We start from the raw sequence: 19072 nt of genomic DNA on the forward strand, positions 1-19072 counted from the left end.
TAGATAGATAGATAGATAGATAGATAGATAGATAGATAGATAGATAGGTAGGTAGGTAGGTAGGTAGGTAGGTAGGTAGGTAGGTAGGTAGATAGATAGATAGATAGATAGATAGATAGATAGATAGATAGATAGATAGATAGATAGTAGATCTTTTAAAATACCAAAGCCTAGCATCGACAACTGTGACAGAATATGTTGCTGTCATTTTAAGCCACTGAAGTGATACTCTGTTATATTGATACTAAGGTATAAATCTCCATCTGCTAAAGAGAAAGTCTGCATTTCCTTTAATCGGCTTACAGTGCCAGGCCATGAACTAGACAGTTCTCACAGACTAACTCTTTAAATCCTCAGCATAACCATCTTGGAAAGGTGTTCCCATGGGGACTTCAGTCCTAAGGAAACACAAAGCCATCAGGAAACCAGAAGACCCAATGGCAGCATCCTAGAGATGAGCAAGACTCATGGAGCCATGATCATTTCTGTCCCTGCCAACTCCCAGACAGACACACTCTGCTTTGCAGTTGGGGAAGTGTTAGTATTCTCATTCTGACATCCTTTTTACTTTAAATTGATCATTTCATATCACTTGTAGCAATAATGAATTAATTAATTAATTAAAAGTTAATTGATGTGGAAATTAGGTAAGCATGAATATTCCTACAAGGAGGATATCTGAGTCCTGTGGTCTGTTGGAACACCAAGCAGCAAGGCTCCTCCTGACCATGCTCTAGGTAAAGTCATGGAGCATGGCTCCAAGAAACACAACAGATAAACTATCAGACTCATCATCTGGGACCTTGTGCTCTATCCTAGACTTCTTCCAGCTCGTTTGCTTGGCTTACAGGTTAGTCTCGCATTGTCATAAGTCAGGGCAGGAACCTGGAATCAGGAAGTAGAAGTAGAGACCGTGGAGAAACACTCTCCTCCATGGCTTGCTCAGCTCGCACTCTTATGCAGTTCAGAACAACCTGCCCAGGGATGGTACTACCCACAGTCCTCAGGGCCTCCAATACCAATCATCATCAAGAAAATGCCTCATAGACATGCCCTGGCCACCCTGCTAGAGGCAGCTCCTGAACTGAGAGTCCCTCATTAGAGGTGACTGTGGTTTGTGTCAAGTTGGAAGAAACTAACCAGCACACGCCCACTGTCCATAATATTCTGGTGGACTAAACCAGACATTAGCCACCCAGACAAAAAGAAGAAATGCATATAAGTCGACTTCTTCTAAAGACACTACATAATCTAAAATACAACCATGATACATTTAAAGACCAAAATTCCTCTTCGGATAAAGAATAAGACTCAGGGTCTCAGACTCTGCAGAAAGAATTTATGAACATCTACATCATTGGAACTTAACACTAAGAATCTAATTCAAAGATGAATTCTCTGGCTTTGAAGCTGTAGTAACAAATAAGGTGACTAACCTTGGGTCTGTTGGGTAAAAAGAATGATGCTGACCAGAAGGAGGTTATATGTTCAAAATTAAGTTTCTAGGAGCCTGGAAAACTTGCTTCTGAGTTCCCTTTACTTGCTGTCATGTCAGCAATAATTAACCAAGATTTGATTTCAATAAAGCCCTTCAAAAATCAGAGGTGGAAGGCTGAAAAGATAGCACAGCCGTAAAAAGCACTTGTCGCTCTTCCAGAGGACCAAGGTTCTAATCCCAGCACCCACGCAGTGGCTCGCAATCTTCTGTAACTCCAGGTCCAGAGGCTCTGACTCCTATGCTCTTTTCTGGCCTCTGAGGGCACCAGGCTCACACATGGTACACAGACATGCATGAAGGCAACATACTTATACACATAAAATAAAATAACAATGAGAACAGCCAAGTCCACAGTTAATAGGCTAAACTCAAAATCAAATTTTAAATCTATGAATTGGGGGGGAGTGGTGGTGGTGGTGTTGTTTTTCAAGACAGGGTTTCTCTGTGTAGCCTTAGCTGTCCTGGAACTCGCTCTGTAGACCAGGCTGGCTTCAAACTCAGAATTCAGAAACCTGCCTCCCAAGTGCTGGAATTAAAGACATGAGCTACCACTGCCCTGCATAGATAGATAGATAGATAGATAGATAGATAGATAGATAGATAGATAGAGATATATGTATATACATATATATGTATATGATTTTCAAAACACCTGGCTATTATAATAACCAGATCTCAGATAAAAGTTTTATACACAGATTTTAAGCTATGATAAATTCATTCATTCATTCACTCATTAATTCATTTAAATGTGATTCTCTGTGAAACATTAAATGAAAAACCATTAAGATGTCTTCTGATGGATCACTGTGAATTTGAGGCCAGCCTGGTCTACAAAGCAAGTCCAGGACAGCCAAGGATACATACAGAAACCCTGTCTCAACAAAAACAAATGAAAAAACAAAACAAAACAAAAACCCTCTTCTGTTTTCTTTCTTCTTTCCTGAGTAATAGCTAGTTTACAGAAAGCACTTAAATGGGTTTATCACATTCATTGAGGCCTTTTCCTCATTTATAAACAAAGATTTCAGGTCGCTGGGCAGTGGTGGTGCACACCTTTAATCCCAGCACTCAGGGAGGCAGATCAGACGGATTGCTATGAGTTCTAAGCCAGCCTGGTCTACAAAATGAGTTCAAGATAGACAAGGCTATACAGAGAAACCTTTTCTTGAAAAACAAAAAAAAAAAATTAGGTCAGAGAAAAACAACCACCTCAAACTGCTAGAAAGTCACAGCTTCTTGCTCTGTGTCACACATAAGTCCCACTCAGAGTCACATGATCAATGACAGTCTGTCTGTGATCATTGCTGTTACACCCATATACCTAATATAACTTTTTGAAGTATATGGTGTTTTGCCTTTGTGTATGTCTGTGTACCACATGTGTGCCTGGTGCCCACAGAGGCCAAATTTCCTGGAACTGAAGTTACAGACAGTTGTGAGCTGCCATGTAGGCACTGGGAATTGAATCCGGTCCTCTGGAAAAGCACCATATATATGCTCCCAACCACAAAGTCATCTCTCCAGCCCCTAATAAAAACTGTCCTAAAATTCTTCTCTACTAGACTGTGGTGGTTTGAATGAGAATAGACCCCACAGGCCCATAAATTGGAATGATTATTGACCAGGGAGTGGCACTACTTGAAAGAATTAGAAGGGATGGCCTTGTTTATTAAAAAAAAAAAAAAAAGGCAGGAAGAGGAAGCAGTGGAGTGGGCACGTTCAAACTTGGGGTTCTTGTAAGTTCACGTTTTTAAACAAGCCAGTTTTATTGAAGGTGCAGATGACAGCCCAATATCAGAAAACCTCCTTGGCACGTGTAAGGCCCCAAGTTCAATCCCCAACACTGGAAGAACAAATGTAAACCCACAGATTCTTTACCTTGTCCATTGCCACTATTGTCAACATCAGCCAAGCATAGGCAGCCTTGATCAAATTCTTCTTTTTCTCCCAGCACAGTAGACCACCAATCACGGGCTTTGAACAAAGACATTTCCCTTCACCCTAAAAATAAAACATCCGTTTATATAAAAATTCACTTCATGGAGAGGAAGAAGTCAAATTATCCCATTTGCAAATGAGAGATTCTATTTTTAAAAGACTCTATGTAATCTACTAGAGAAGTCTTAGATGTAAAAACACTTACAGTGAAGCTACAAAATACAAAGTCAATATTAAACAAACAAACAAAAAAAAAAAAACAATAGCCTCTATATATACCAGAAAAACATTGGGAAAAATAACCTGTTCATAACTCCAGAAATGCCAAGTACCTATGGGCCATAGAGATGGCTCAGCAGTTAAGAATGCATACTGATCTTCCAGACCTCAGTCTGATTCCCAGCACACATACTGAGTGGTCATAACTACCTGTAACTTCAGGTTCTGGAGACGTGATACCCTTTCCTGGCCTTCAGTGGCATGTACTCAGGTACATAAATCCACATACAGACATACACACATGATTTTAAAATAATAGTAATAATTACTTTAAATATCAAGTACCTGTTGTACACCTAACCAACAAATTGAAATATCAGGACTTTGAAAAGGGAAATCAAAGACGGTAGGTGAGGACAATGCTAGAGAAAAGATCTTGAATTAACAGAATTAATATTACAAAAATTAATATTACAAAAATACCACCAAAAGTAATCTACAGATATAATTCAATATGTATCAAAATCCCAATGTTATGTTCCACAGATCTAGAAAAAAAAACAATCTCAGTATTCGTATAAGACCACAAATAGCCAAAGCAATCTCGGTGACAAGAACACAACTGGAATTACCACAAAAATCTCAAAACATGCAGTAGAAGAAGAGCCTGTTCAACAAATGGTGCCGGCAAAACTGGATATCCTCAGAGGAATTCAATGAGATCCCTGTCCTTCACCTTGCACAAAAATCAATTCAAAATAGATCAAAGATCTTAATTTAAAGCTGAAATGATGAAACTGATGGGGCAGAACAGAGAGATGTTTTTCAAGACACTGGGATATCTCAGTCTTCCACTGGGATATCTCAGTCATCTACTGGGATATCTCAGTCTTCCATAGAGAAGCTTCTTGTAGTACATGGGAACCAACCCAGAGACTCACAACTGGACAGTGTGCGGAGAGTGAGATACTTTGGCGCACTCAGTCCCAAAGCCCCTACTCAGTCTCCATCAAGCCCCACCCTCAGGGTTCAGGGATCTATAGAAAAAAAGAGGCAGAAAGATCAGTAGAGCCAGAGATGGCAGATGACTCCAAGGGAACAGCACCTTCCAGACACAAGACTGAAGCACACATGAACTCACCCAGCAGTGGCAGCGTGCACAGGGCCTTCACAGGTTCAGATGGGGTTCCTGCACTGTAGTAACATGGGCTCTCACCCCTGACTAAGAAGCTATCTGAAAGTGACTCCCAATTGCAAAGGAAGCACTGGTTTTCTTCAGTGGAGTCCCATTGTACCAACCACACCTCAGGGCTTTCATGCCCAGGAGTAGTTGGCCAACACAAAATTAACTTAATGGTATTTTTAGAGATTTTGTTTTTGTTTTGGTCTCATTTTGCTTTGCTTGGGCCTTTTTTTTTTTTTTTTTTTTTTTTTTTGTCTTACTGATCTTTTGCTTGTTTATTTTGGTTACTATATTTGTGGTTTTGTGAAGATTTTTGAGTATGTGTTTCTTGCTTCTTTGATTTGTAAAGAGAGAGAAGAACATAAAGTTGGGTAGGTAGGAGCTAGGGAGGCTCTGGGAGAAAGGAAGACAGGAAAAATATGACCAAAATACATTGTGAAAAAAAATTTTCCAATGAAAAAACTAAATTATACATACATGTAAAAATAAAACAAAATAGAATTTACAAAGCCACGGGGGAGGGGGGAGACACTGGGGTAAGCAAGAACTTTCTGAATGGACACCAACAGAACAGGAACAAGCCCTGATTATCAAGATAGGACGATGTGAAAAATAAAGTTTCTGTGCAGCAAAGGAAACTAACAACAGAGCACAGAGCCCACGGAATGGGAGAAAATCGTTACCAGGTATGCTTCAGGCAGGGGGTTAACATCCAGATTTTACAAAGAACTACAAAAGTTAAATATCAAGGAAATAAGACTGACAGGCAACAAATGTGCTAACGAACTGAACAGTGCACCAAAAAACAAAACACAGATGGCTCATAACTATTATTTAACTTTTTGAAATTTTTCTTTTAAAACACACACACAACAGACTTTTGTCACTTTCCCTCAAATGTGTATAAGGCTCAATTCTGCCTGTCTTAGCAGACTGTGTCCCTGTGAGTGTCCTGCTGTTGTCACCCTTATCTGACACACGTGTACACTAATTCCTCTGTATGTTCACGTGTGGATGTGATCCTAGTCAGGCCAGAGAACTTGTTCTGATGACACCAGCATCACCTGGACTCTCAGTTTCTACACACAGAGAGAAAGAATGTATTCGGGCATGCTGTGCACAGTCTGCAGGGCAGTGGGCACAGGCGGGGGCACAGGCAGTGGGGAGACCATGATGACTCTAATGTAAAATATCAATAGAGGCCACCAAACTCAGGAACAAATAAATAAACAAACCTCATGTTCCATCTCAGGTGCCAATTCTGATCTACAATGTATGGACAATGCACACACACACACACACACACACACACACACACACACAAGTTTAAACTAAGAGTTGTAACCGTGGGTATCCTGTAACATTTAGAAGAAGGTTAAGAAAAGGTAATTCTAGGTGATAGTGAAAGATTGCAGGAAAGGGGGGCTGGAGAGATGGCTCAGAGGTTAAGAGCACTGGCTGCTCTTCCAGAGGTCCTGAGTTCAATTCCCAGCACCCACATGGTGGCTTACAACCATCTATAATGAGAGCTGGTGCCCTCTGCTGGTATGCAGGCAGAACACTGTATATGTAATAAACAAATAAATAAAATAAATCTTTTTTTTTAAAAAGAATGTAGGCAAAAGGTCACAGGCATCATTAAAGAAGATATAAATCTAATTGTCTTTCTAGTTTACACTCTGCCACAGTTCTTCTATCTTTGTGGTAGATAAGTGAATTAAAAATATAATTGATCGCGAAAGTGTAATACCCTAAGTGAAGATAAAAAGCTTCAGAGAGGCCATTCTAACTGTGTATTCGCTGAGGTATATACGGTTCAAGGCTGCTTTTATTTGTGAATTAATTATAATCAAATGACTTTTAAAAATAAAAACCTTTAAAATAAAATATCTTGGTGTTTTGGTTGTTATTGTTTTAAAGACCGGATTTGGTATATCCCATGCTGGCCCTGAGCTCCTGGTCTTGTGTGTCCACATTCCAAGTGCTGGGATTGTAGTCATTTGCCACCACAGCCAGCACACATTAATTCTCTGTTAAAGCACAGCAAATTAAACTTGCCTAGCTTTGAGACTGATGTCTGCAGTTAACTTTAACTCTGTGTATCCTGTCCACAGGCATGAAACCACAACTCCAAAAGGTTCCAAGCATTAATCAGATACTCTACAACACCACGGAGTTAGGCTGAGAACTTACATATTCACTTGGAAATCTATTTTCTGAGAACCTGAGGAAGGAATTACACAAAAAAGGAAAAAAAAAAAAAAAAACAACTCTTCTCCACTGTCAATATTCACAGTTGAAGAGTTGAAGAGTACTACTTAACACAGAAATCTTCTGACAAAATACCCAACTTCCCTTCAGGACCGACTGTGATATGCTCTGCACTGCGACTACAGGAACCCAGAGAGCTTCCTCCTCCAGGAAAGGCACAGGAAGAGGGAATTCATCACAGGCATGAACATGAACGCACGTGTGTGTACACAGAGACAGAGATAGAGACAGAGACAGAGACAGAGACAGAAACCAAGAGACAGAGAGATGGAGACAGAGAGGGATAGATACCAGGAAAACTGGTTTGCAGGTCCATGTACCTACCTGCATGACCCCAGACAACCACAAGCCTCTGTTCCTGATTTCCTACATAGAATGAGCATCCCCAGTCCTTCCTGACAGTTCTTGTGTGAATGCACATTGCACCTTTGCAATGGAAACACAGCATCATCTACCGAGACACGCTTTCCTTCACGGCACACGCTTCGGTGGTACTTCGGAAGTTCTCCTTAACTAACTACATTAGGAAAGGTCTCCGCAAACACTGAATTCAGATTAGTTGACTACAGAGCCACTTCTCACAGGAATGCAGGGTTAGGCTTCTGCAGCCTCTAGTTACCAGATTCCCATCATTCAATCATTCAATCATTAAAGACGCTTAAAGACACCTTGTTTTATACTGTTGACTAATAACCACTAAACTCATGGTCAAGAAGCCTGGACAAAATGTTTCTTATCATATGTATTTTCTCACAGCTTTCCTGCACTTAGGAATATTAGTCGGTATTTCAGTATTTGCTTTTGTTGTTGTTCTGTCTTGTTTTGTTTCTTGAGACATGGTCTCATTGTGCAGCCCAGGCTGGCTACGAACATTCAGTCCCCTGCTTCAGTCTCCTGAGTCCTGGGATTGAAAGCATGCACCATCCCGACACTGCTTACCCAGGAAACAGGAAACGCAGAGCTGCTGAGATGTCACCAAGCATGATGACCTAGGTTTGATCCCAGGGGCCTCAGAATGGAAGTAGAGAACAGACCCTCACAAGTCGTTCTTGAATCTCCATGTGCACACTTATGCGCATGCGTGCCATAAATAAATAAGAAATCCATAAGTGAATAAATATTTTTAATGTGGCATCAAATAGATCACAAGAGGATTCTGGTTGAGAGCCTGGGAATTGAAAGAAGGCGGAGGGTGATGAGATCTGCTGGGATCCTGTAGATTAACTTTCTATGGTTCTTATGCTGACTACAGATGACTATAAAAGCATTGAGTACCCTGATTGTGGGATTACAACTAAGTTTCAGCAAATGACAAATTCACAAATCACAGAATCTGAAAATAACAAGGACCAACTGCACTTTTTAAACACACAGAACAACCTGTTTCTTAAAGTAGGCCTTCCACACGCACTAATCATAGAAACCAAGGCCATTTTCTTCCATCCAAAATAAACCAAAAAAAGCTGTCTGAGAATGCTGAAAATCTCACAGAGGGGAGACAGGCTGTGTGAGTCTGGATTCCAACATCAACACATGCTAACCATGCAACCCAAAGGCAATGTGATGATCACCCCTGTCAACTTGACTAGATTTGGAACTGTCTAGAACCAGTGTGAGTATGTCTCCGAGGGTATTTCCAGAAAGTTTTAGCTGAAGAGGGAAGATACCCGCAGCCTAGAGAGAAAAGGGCTCACCTGACTTGGAGGTCATACTTGATCATGACAGGAAACCAGTGCAGGCACTGCAGGCAGGAACCTGGAAGCAGGAGCTGACGCAGAGACCACCTAGGAATGTTCCCTACTAGCTTGCTTTCCCCTACCTGACTCAGCTACTTTTCTTATCCAACCCAGGCCCACCTGCCTGGGGATGGCCCCACCTAGAGCGATCTGGGCCTTCCTATGTCAATTAACAACCAGGAAAGTGACCACAGTCAAATCCAATGGGGGCAATTCCTCAACTGAGGTTCCCTCTTCCTAGCTGACCCTGGTGTCAAGTTAACATTAAACTAACCAGCACCACACCACATTCCCCAGGCTGCAGTCACAGACGAGTAAAGAATGGACGGGGGATGTCAGCTGACACTAACATTCATCTGTTTCCTAACTGCAGGTACCATGTGACCCTGCCACCTCACTTCCCCCTGCTCTGATGAACTCTACCCATTCAAACACCGAACCAAACACTTTCGTGCTTAAATTGCATTGTCAGGTATTTTGTCGTTACAGTGAGAAAAGCAACTGCTAACCCTGCTATAGTTCAGCCTCCTCGACTATGAACTAATGGTAAGAGTGATGCTGTTAAGTATTAAATCAGGCAGCAGGTACAGACTACGTACAGAATTAGAGAAACTATCTGTGATTCAGTTGTCTGATAAGGCGACAACATCCGAAATACATAAAGATTTCCTACAACTCAAATGGAATAAGAACAAAAAAAAAAAAAAAAAAAGAAGAAAAAAAAAATTAAGCAAACAAATGAACTGGTGTTTCTCCAGTGAAGATCTACAAATGGCTAAGAAATATCTAAAAGGGTACTCAACATCACTAGCCAACGTAATGCAAATCAAAGCTACATTGAGACACTACCACACACCCTTGAGCAGAGCAAGGGTGGCACATGCCAGGAACCCCAGTTATTCTGGAAGCTGCAGGAAGACAACCTAGGCTAACAGAGTAAATGAAGTCAAGGGCAGCCTGGGCGGCAAGGACCAACTTTTAAACACACAGAACATCCTGTGTCTTAAAGTAGGCCTTCAACACACTAAACTAAAATTGTTTTAATTTTAAAACAATTAAAAACCACACACACGTACGCGTATGAATGTTCTGAGGAGTGAGACTTCCTATATGCCTGAAAAGGCAGAAAAGTTTACAGAACTGCTAACGTATTCTTTTCTTGCAAGGAGCATTTCCACTAAGAAGCTATACCATAGAGCCAGTGAGATGGCTCAGCAAATATAGGTGCTTGCTGCTAAGCCTGAGAGAACCTGCATGATGAAAGGACAACTTGCAAGTTGTCCTCTGACTTCCACTGTAGTTCCCTTGCCCACATGTACCAAAATTAATAAATTAAAATATAATAATTTGTTTAAAACTATAGCAAAAACGTAAGTGGGAGGTATACTCTACAACCATTATACATAATTTAAGAAACCCTAACCTCTACTTGTAAATGGTTTTCAAAATAAGGTTTCTTGGGTTTTTTTGTTTTTCATTTTTTACATTTAATTTAATTTAATTATTTATTACAATTTATTCACTTGGTATCCCCGCTGCAACCCCCTCCCTCGTCTCTTCCCAGTCCCACCCTCCCTTCCTCTTCTGCCCCTGTACCTTTTCCCTAGTCCCCTGATAGGGGAGGACCTCATCCCTTTCTATTTGACCCTAGCTTATCAGGTCTCATCAAGGCTGGCTGCATCATCTTCCTCTGTAGCCTGGCAATGCTCCCTCCCTCCCCAGGGGGAGGTGATCAAAGAACCAGCCACTGAGCTCATGTCAGAGACACCCCCTGTACCACTTACTAGGAAGCCCGCTTGGAAACTGAGCAGCCTATGGGCTTCCTTTGAACAGGGGGTTTCTTGTTTTTAATTCTTGTAACAGTACAACCCCATAGCTGGGCGCAGTGGCACACACCTGTGATCCCACCACTCAGAGAGGCAGAGGCAGGCGGATCTCTGTGAGTTCGAGGCCAGCCTAGTCTACAAAGCGAGCCCAGACCAGCCAAGGCTACACAGAGAAACCTTGTCTCGAAAAACCAAAATAATAATAACAATAATAGTAATCCAATCCATCACCAAAAAACAAATCTCAACCATTATCTTCTTCAAATATTGCTAATAAGTTAATCTTTCTCTCTCTGAATGCTAGCAAACATTAATACATTACACAGTGGCACACACCTGCAATAACCACATTCAGGAGCATGGGGCAAGCGCGTGGTAAGGACGGCCTAGGCTACACAGTAAGTTCCAGGCCAGCTTGAGACATATCATAATTTTTTTAATTTAAAAAAAAGGAAAAAAAGAGAAAACTCTACTTTCCCGCCAGTATCTTTCAAGTTGTGTTTATAAAGGAGGATGGACATATGTGTATACATAAGATACGATTTGGTATTTAAAGACATGTGCGATGCCAAAAAATATAAATTTATCCAGAAAATCCCAAACCAAGTGCAGACCTTGTTGGAGAAGAACTGCTGATAAAAATCAGCTTAATCCATCTAAACTGCTGTGGTCTGCAAAGGAAGGAGAAAGGATAAACATTAATCCTATTGCAGCACTGGAGAGAATCAGCACGTTCCCGCTCCAGTCCCAGACTGGGAACTGCTTTGACACTCTGCTCACAAGACCTGTTGAAATGTCACAGGAGAAAGATGCTCTTCTCCATGTGACTATTCCATGGAATCCTGACAAATCACCCGTTCCTCAAAGGTGTTGACAGAACCTGCACACGTCGTGTTAGCGGTTGGTTTGAATGCAAGCCTCCTTCCTGGGAAACCGATCACCCTACATCTCCCAAACCATTACGGGGCATCTGATCAGTCTTGTTGACCAAGCATAGCCACGGCATTCAAGCATCCCAAGTTTAATTCCTGGAACATTTCTCACCTGATGCCAACAAGTGGACTTTGCCTCGCGTTTCTACGAACGCACTATCCCTTTCAGAACTCCTGACGAGGATCCAGTGATGGAGCCGTGCAGGGAAAAGCAACATTTAACTCCACTAGTACCTCTCGGTCGTGTTTTCGAAGTTTTCCACGTCCACAGGCACAGAATCACGCCGAGCGGCCACACCAGCTCCACAGAGTTGAAGTGAGTCCCTCCAAGATCTCCTGTATCTCCTTGTCATCCCCCAGAGACAAGCAGGAAAAACGACATGGATCCCTCGGAAGCCACAAGGCAAGAGAGAAAAACTCCAAATCCGGATGCTCACACAGAGGATGAAACCATCAAGGAGACTGTAAGAGGGGTGAAGCTGCAATCCAACTGCCTGAGGAAGACACCTCCCAACTCCAGCCTAAATCAAAGCCGCCTTCGCCCTGTTGTCATAGCATTTTACAACGGGGGCTACTGCGCAAGTCAGAAGTGGGGCCGCGGGGCCTGCTGGGTGTTGTAGTCCTGGCAGCCGAGTGCGGGCTATTGGAAGGGGAGTTTCCCAGGCCGTCCTTGTGGACTGGAATAGGGACAGGGCGGGGTAGGCCAGTCTCTCACGGTAGTCAGCACAAGTCCCGCTTCTCCAGGGGCTCCTGCCACAGACCACTCACTCCTGTCTGTGCCCGGGTGTTCTGGTGTCTAGGCCTGAGCATGTGGTGGTTTTCCTGTTTGTATCCGTTTTAATTCTTTTCTTGGCCTAACTGCTGTGGCTAAGACTTCAAGCACCATGTTGAATAAGAGTAAAGAGCAGACCCCCTTGTTTCATTCCTTATACGGAAAAAATATTTACAGTTTCTCCCCAGTTAGCATAATATTGGCTGTACATTAATTTATATAGTCTAGACAGTAATCGTGGTTGTCAACTTGATACACCTTAGGAAAGGGTACCTCAACTGAAAACTACCTATCTCAGGTTGACCTGTGGGGTTGTCTGGGGGCCATTTTCTGAATTGCTTATTGATGTGGAAGAGCCAGGCCCACTGTGGGCTAGGCTGGTGGGCGGCAGGGTGTCCTCCACAGCATCTGCTTCCAGCCCCTTCCCTGCTTGGCTTCCTTCACCGACTTCCTAACCAATGGACTAACCTGTATGATGAAACTGACACAATACCGTCCCCACGTCTTTTTTGGTCATGGTGCTTGTCACAGCAACAGAAAGCAAACTAGCGCAGCTGTTATGTTGAGGTATGGCCCCTACTTACTTCAGGGCCTTTCTCAGGAAAGAATAGCACACATAAAAATATCAGGGCTGGAGAGATGGCTCAGGGGTTAAGAGCACTGGCTGATCTTCCAGAGGTCCTGAGTTCAATTCCAGGCACCCACATGGTGGCTCATAACCATCTATAATGAGATCTGGTGTCTTCTTTATATATATATCAAAGGCCTTTGCTTTGTCTAATGAGATTTATCTCCCTGAACCTTTCTGTATTGTATTACAGTTATTGAGTCGCATATGCTGAACTGTCCTGGCATGACTCTAATGAAGCCAAGTTTGCTCATCCTATATGATTTTTTAATGTGTTGTTGAATTATGTACATTTTATGCAGAACTTTTACATCCATAGTCATCAAGTAGTCTTTTTGTTTTGTTTTGTCTTTGTTTCTTTGGTTTTCTTTGTCTTGTTCTCGACAAGTTTTGGTATCAGGATGATATCAACATTTCCAGAAGTATCCTTTCCAGTTCTATTTGACGGGGAAACTTTTATGAGATTTACGTGTTTATTTTAGGCATGTGAGGGTTTGACCTGCCGGCATGTGAGTACTTACTACTTACAGAGGGTAGCCTGGAGCTATGGACAGCAGCCTGGCATCTGTGGGGTCAGAAGAGGGAGCTCTGTCCCGTTTACTGCAGTTACAGACTACTGTGAGCCCCGAGTGCCTACTGAGGACGGAACCCAGGCCTCATAAAGAGCGTTACGTGCTCTTAACCTCCAAGATGTCTCTCCAGCCACCTATGTTATGGGAATTTTTGAGGAGAACTGGTGCTAATTTTTAAAAACCTGATAGAATTTATCGAGCTTGGAGGTTTATTTAGTTAAGGAACTGTCGCTGCTCCAGCGTCATTGCTTATTGCAGGTCTGTTTAAGCTGGGTGGAGCCTCCTGCTGTAACTTGATACATACGCTTCTACACGTGTAGCCTCTTCTTCTAGATTCTCTACTCCGGAATACGGGTTTTTAACGTGTTCACTGGCGACCCCCTGAATTTGTTACTATCCATGCGGCAGCCTATCTTTACTCCACTGTCACTTAACTTAGGTCTTCTCTTTCTTTTGCTTAGTCTGGCTAAAAGTGCCAACCTGGTTTGTCTTCGCTGGACTTGGTTCTCTCCTTGTCATTCTTTTGTTCTCTTTTTTCTAATGTATATTTATTAATTCTTTGATAAGGTCATACAATGTATTCTTAGTTATTATTTTAAGTATATGTGGATTTCGAATAAAAATCAACCAAGCTTGATAAGCTCAGTTCAATCTCAAGAGAGACTTGTGTGAAAGAGGGGAAAAAAAAAAACAACCATAAATTGTGGCCTCCATCATGAGGCCTCCATCATGGCACACCTTGCCCCAATAAGGAAATAAATGTAATTTTAAAAACATTTGCGGAAATTCTTTAGTTCAATTTCACAATCCTCACGTGAATCTTACCCCATAGTCTGAGAAACATGAAGGGGGCATTTAGCAGTCCCAGTAAATATTTGTGGGATGGATTGTCACATAGGTGATTTAGTACCCCGGTGCCTACAGAACCCATGGCATCTACACTGTGCTAACCAGCAGTTAGCAGAGAGCTCTGTTAAAACTCAGCCCTGTTAAAACTCAGAGACGGAACCACCAACCAAACAGCATGCATGGGCTGGACCTAGGACCCCTACACATAAGTAGCTGATGTGCAGCGTGTTATTCAGCGGGTCACCTAACAATTAGAGGGGGCTTGTCTCTGACTCTGTTTCCTGCCTTTGGATCCCTTTTACGTAGCTAGACTGCCGGGTCTGGCCTCAGTAGGAGAGGATGCACTTAGTCCCGCTGCGACTTGATGTGCCAGAGTGGGTTGGTACCCAAGGGGAGGAAGGATGCGGGAGGGGGTGGGAAGGTGGGACTGGAAGGAGAGGAGGGGAGGGGGCTGTGATCAGAATGTAAAAATATTAAATAAATTAATGAAAAAACAAACAAACAAGCAAATCCCTCAGGCCTGGCCACACCTCCCCTACTGCACCTTGCTTCCTCTGCGGTTTACTTACTTTTGCGTTTCAGATCCCTACAAGGTCTGCCAGACCCTGGACAACCTCATCCTGTCTACCCTCCAGCCTCCTCTTAAGACTCGGAGCCCACACTGGCTCTTGTTGTTTCTCGTGCTCTTCTCAAAGTGGCATTCCAGCCCTTGAGAGGCTTTCCCATAGTCTCTGTGTCAATCATCCCTACACATCCTTCACTCCTCTGTCAATGTGTCCCCTCCTCTGCAAAAACTTCCTAGACTATCTCTTCATCAGCTGATAAGTGAAGCATTCACATCTGGGCAATTTGGGTTCACCCATCTTGTTGCTGTTTTGAGGTAGGATCTTTTGATGCATCCAGGCTATACACCAGCCTGACTTAACAAGGTAACATTTAGAAAGAGGGACGGCAGGTAATATTGCAGCATGCTCAACGATGTGTCTTCCATAATAACTGCAGTGAACTACGCTATAAACGACAATGCCAACTTTTAATTTATAATAGGAAACATACACTCCCACAGCTCTGATGTTCAGTTCTACACAAAATATATTTTCCTCATTGTCAGGACCAAGTATGAAATACCCCCCCCCTCAAATTTTGCTGGATGACAATCTACTTAGCTGGTCTGAAAACAGCTGGAGATACAGCTCAATCGGTAGAAGATTCATACAGCATGCACGAGGCCCTGGGTTCAATCCCCAGCACTGCATACACCAGACACGATGACATATGCCTACAATATCAGAACATGGGAAACAGAAAACAGGAGGATCAGAAGTTCAAAGTCATCCTTGCCTACACAGTAAGAGGCCAGCCTGGGCTATCTCAAAAAAATTATATATATATATATACACACACATATATAATACATATATGTATTATATATATATAATTATATATATACATACATGAATACTAGAGAGACAGCTTTTATCAGTGGATAAAAGCATGTATTCTATCACAAAGGGCCTAACTTCAATTCTCAGCACCCACACTGGGCAGCGTACACTGTAGCTCCAACTCCAGGGGACCGGATGCCTCTTCTGGACTCTCAGGCACCCCTACACAGAGGTGCACCACACACACTGATACTTTAAAATAAATAAGTAAATAAATAAAGAAAAAAAAACAAACAAATCTGCCTTTCATCTGCAAGAAAAACCATTAAAGTTTAATCCTTTCTCCAAATCCTGAGAAACCCTTCCCAGGCCTGAGCAACCATGGACAGTGTGGAAACATTCTGTTTCTCCTTCCCTCTTTTTTCAGACTTATTTATAAACCATTGTCCCGTGTTCCTCATCAATAACAGATCCTTAACACTTCCCCATTTTCCTGTAATTTCTGGAAAAAAACTACATTTTTCTTTCCTCTGAATCATAGAGGTAGGTTAGGTAGTTGTATTAAAAATGTGAAAACTGGGTGCTTGGAGAGATGGCTCAGCAGTGAAGAACACTGGCTCCTCTTCCAGAGGCCAGAGTTTAATTCCCATCAACCACATGGTGGCTCACAGTCATCTAAACGGGATCTAATGCTTTCCCCTGTCATGCAGGTGTACATGAAGACAGAGCATTCATATACATAAAATAAATAAATGAAATCTTTTTTAAAACACGAAAAGGGCAAGGCGGCTACAGGCGATGCCATCTCAGAGCTCTCTTGTGTCTAAAACCAGCTGGGATCAGTATGGCTGACCAACATGACTCCTAACTGTCTTTTGATTTATAGTGACATCTCTCTATCATTAGCCCTGCAATCTGCTCATAATCCATGTTAATACAATCTACTGAACTCACAATCTAACGTCCAACTACTGGGCGCTGGGGCTACAAGCATGTACTACTATGCCCAACTAAAGTTTATTTATTATTCTGTTTTCTTTTGTTTTGTTTCAAAACAAGGTTTCTCTGTGTAACAGCCCTGGCTGTTATTATCCTGGAATAAACTTTTACTATTATTTTATTATTATCCTGGAATAAACTTTGTAGACTAGGCTGTCCGTGAATGCACAGAGATCCAACTGCCTCTACCTCCCAAGTGCTGGGATTAAAGGCATCCGCCACCACACCTGGCTTTAAAGTTTATTTTTTAGCTGAAAAGCATAAACCACTGGGGGCTAGACAGGCTCCAAGGCTTAGAGAAACTTGTCCCTCTTCCAGAGGTTCTCATCCCTGCTCCCAAAGGGTGGCTCAGAACTATCCAGAACTCCAGCTCGAAGAGATCCCATACCCTCTTCTGACATCCACGGGCATCAGGTACCCAGTTGTACATACATGTAGACAAAACACTCATACACATAAAATGAGTAAAATTGAAAACTACCTTTTAAAAATGTATAAAACACTTCATTAATTTGCATCTTATGTTTGTGCAGGGGCCATGTTAACCTCTCTGTATCTCCTAGCGTGTATACTGCCCATACACAGGCATTGGCCGCAATCAATTTTGCATTCCAGCCAAGATTGTTCCTAATGCGGTTTTTCACTTTCACCACGACGGCTTTTCATCATTGAAGGCTAAAGCAGTTACAGCAGATATAGTTTCAGAATTCAGCCGCACATCTCAACTGACATCTCTGAATCCCAGGTCTACGAGTTACTATTTCTGCATCCTTGAGCATGTCATGAAACTATTCTTACTTAACAAACACAGGGGAGTCCTACACAGTGACAGCTTCCTCATCAAAATGTGCCTCTTGCCTCTCCTTCACGTCGCTCACGAAAAGAAGAGAACACCGCGGCAAAGCCTCGGTTCCTCCCACAGATCTGAAGTAGTTGGGATGCTGTAAGGTCAGGCGGCACCTCTCCGCCGCGCTGCCTGCCCCGGTGTTCTTGTGCACACTATAGCATGCACCTTGAAACGTCTATGGCAGGGCAACTAAAATGAGAGTAAAATTTTGTTGCTTGTGTGAGGTTTTTGGGGGGGAAGTGGGTCTTGTTTGTTTTTGTCATGACACAAGTTAAAGCTATCTGGAAAGAGGAACCTCAGTTAAGAAAACACTTCTCAGATGGCCTGTAAGCAAGCCTATAAAGCAATTTTTTTTTTTTTTTTATGAATGGTTGATGTTGGAGGGCCCACCCACTGGGTTGATTATCCCTGAATTTGTAAACAGTAACTACGGCAGTTGACAGTCAGATTTTACAGTGTTCTATTCCAGACCTGGAAAAGGCACCTGAAAGTCTCCAATCGTCAGCTTTAGAGCCAGGAACAAATGGGATCACCCCAAGAAGCTGTCCCCCATTCCCCACACCATGGCAGTGGAACAGTCATCTCTTGGGAAGCAGAATGACCACTCAAGTAATAAGGAGGTCTATGTGACTACCTTGCATGACAAGGATTTAATAACCAACCCCAACATGGTTTGACCAAGACTTAATTACTGGTAACTGACCTCTGCCCCGATCCTTGCTCTCGGTACACCTAAAGTTTATGTCAGTAGCCTGGAAATGGGCTGCAGAGCTTGTTCTCTGTTTTCTCAGGGTGCCCATAATGATTAAAATCCTTTCATTTCCAACTCCCCTACTTTGGAGACAGGATCTCACTATGTAACGCTGCTGGCTGGCTTAGGATTAGCAGCGCACACAGGCTGAACTCATAGAGCTCTGTCTGCCTCTGCTGAGCACCAAAATGCCAGGCCAGTGTCTTTCTTGCTTTTTCGCTCTTATTCCTCTTCCTCTCTTTGGCTAAGTGTAAAGATCTAACTTGGAACGCTCAGAGTGGGGCTTCTGGCCTGAGACTCTAGTTACAGGACCATAGAAGGCTCAGAGGAGGCTCCTCAGCAGGACGTACTGTGTGTCTGCTTTTATTTTTTACTTACGGCACGAAAAGTCTTGGTAAAAACTATGTGTATGTATTGGTCTGTGTTTTCACACCTTATCTCTTATGCTGGAAGACTGGAGCTTTTACAGGGAAAGTTGTTTTCGTCCCCGAAATCCACAGGCACCAAGTACAGGGCAAGGATCCCAAGAGCAGCAGAAAGGCTTTTACAGGAGCGCACACTTCTCTTGCAGAGGACCAGAGTTCGGTTCTCAGCATCCACAAAGGGTGGATGGCCTGCGGTTCCAGTTCTAGAAAGCCGTCGTCCGCTTATGGACTCTGTACA

At 42.7% G+C, this 19072-nt stretch overlaps 1 protein-coding gene across 3 annotated transcripts in view; it reads right to left on the reverse strand.

Moving 5' to 3' along the window:
- Positions 1-12402, reverse strand: part of Bbs9 (Bardet-Biedl syndrome 9) — a 390403-nt gene extending 378001 nt beyond the window's left edge. For 2 of the 3 annotated variants that reach the window (XM_055601405.1, XM_055601403.1), the window contains exons 1-2: positions 11719-12401; positions 3380-3502 (exon numbers count right to left, since the gene is read on the reverse strand). In XM_055601405.1, coding sequence (XP_055457380.1) covers positions 3380-3491 — 112 coding nt within the window. In that variant the 5' untranslated portion in view covers positions 3492-3502; positions 11719-12401. Of the gene's footprint in view, positions 1-3379; positions 3503-11718 lie in introns of all 3 variants that reach the window. The other variant, XM_055601404.1, reaches the window with a different exon arrangement.
- Positions 12403-19072: the final 6670 nt, after the last annotated feature.

The sequence above is a fragment of the Psammomys obesus genome, unplaced genomic scaffold (genome assembly GCF_907164565.1).
Source record: "Psammomys obesus unplaced genomic scaffold, mPsaObe1.curated_primary_1811, whole genome shotgun sequence".
Classification (NCBI taxonomy): Eukaryota; Metazoa; Chordata; class Mammalia; order Rodentia; family Muridae; genus Psammomys; species Psammomys obesus.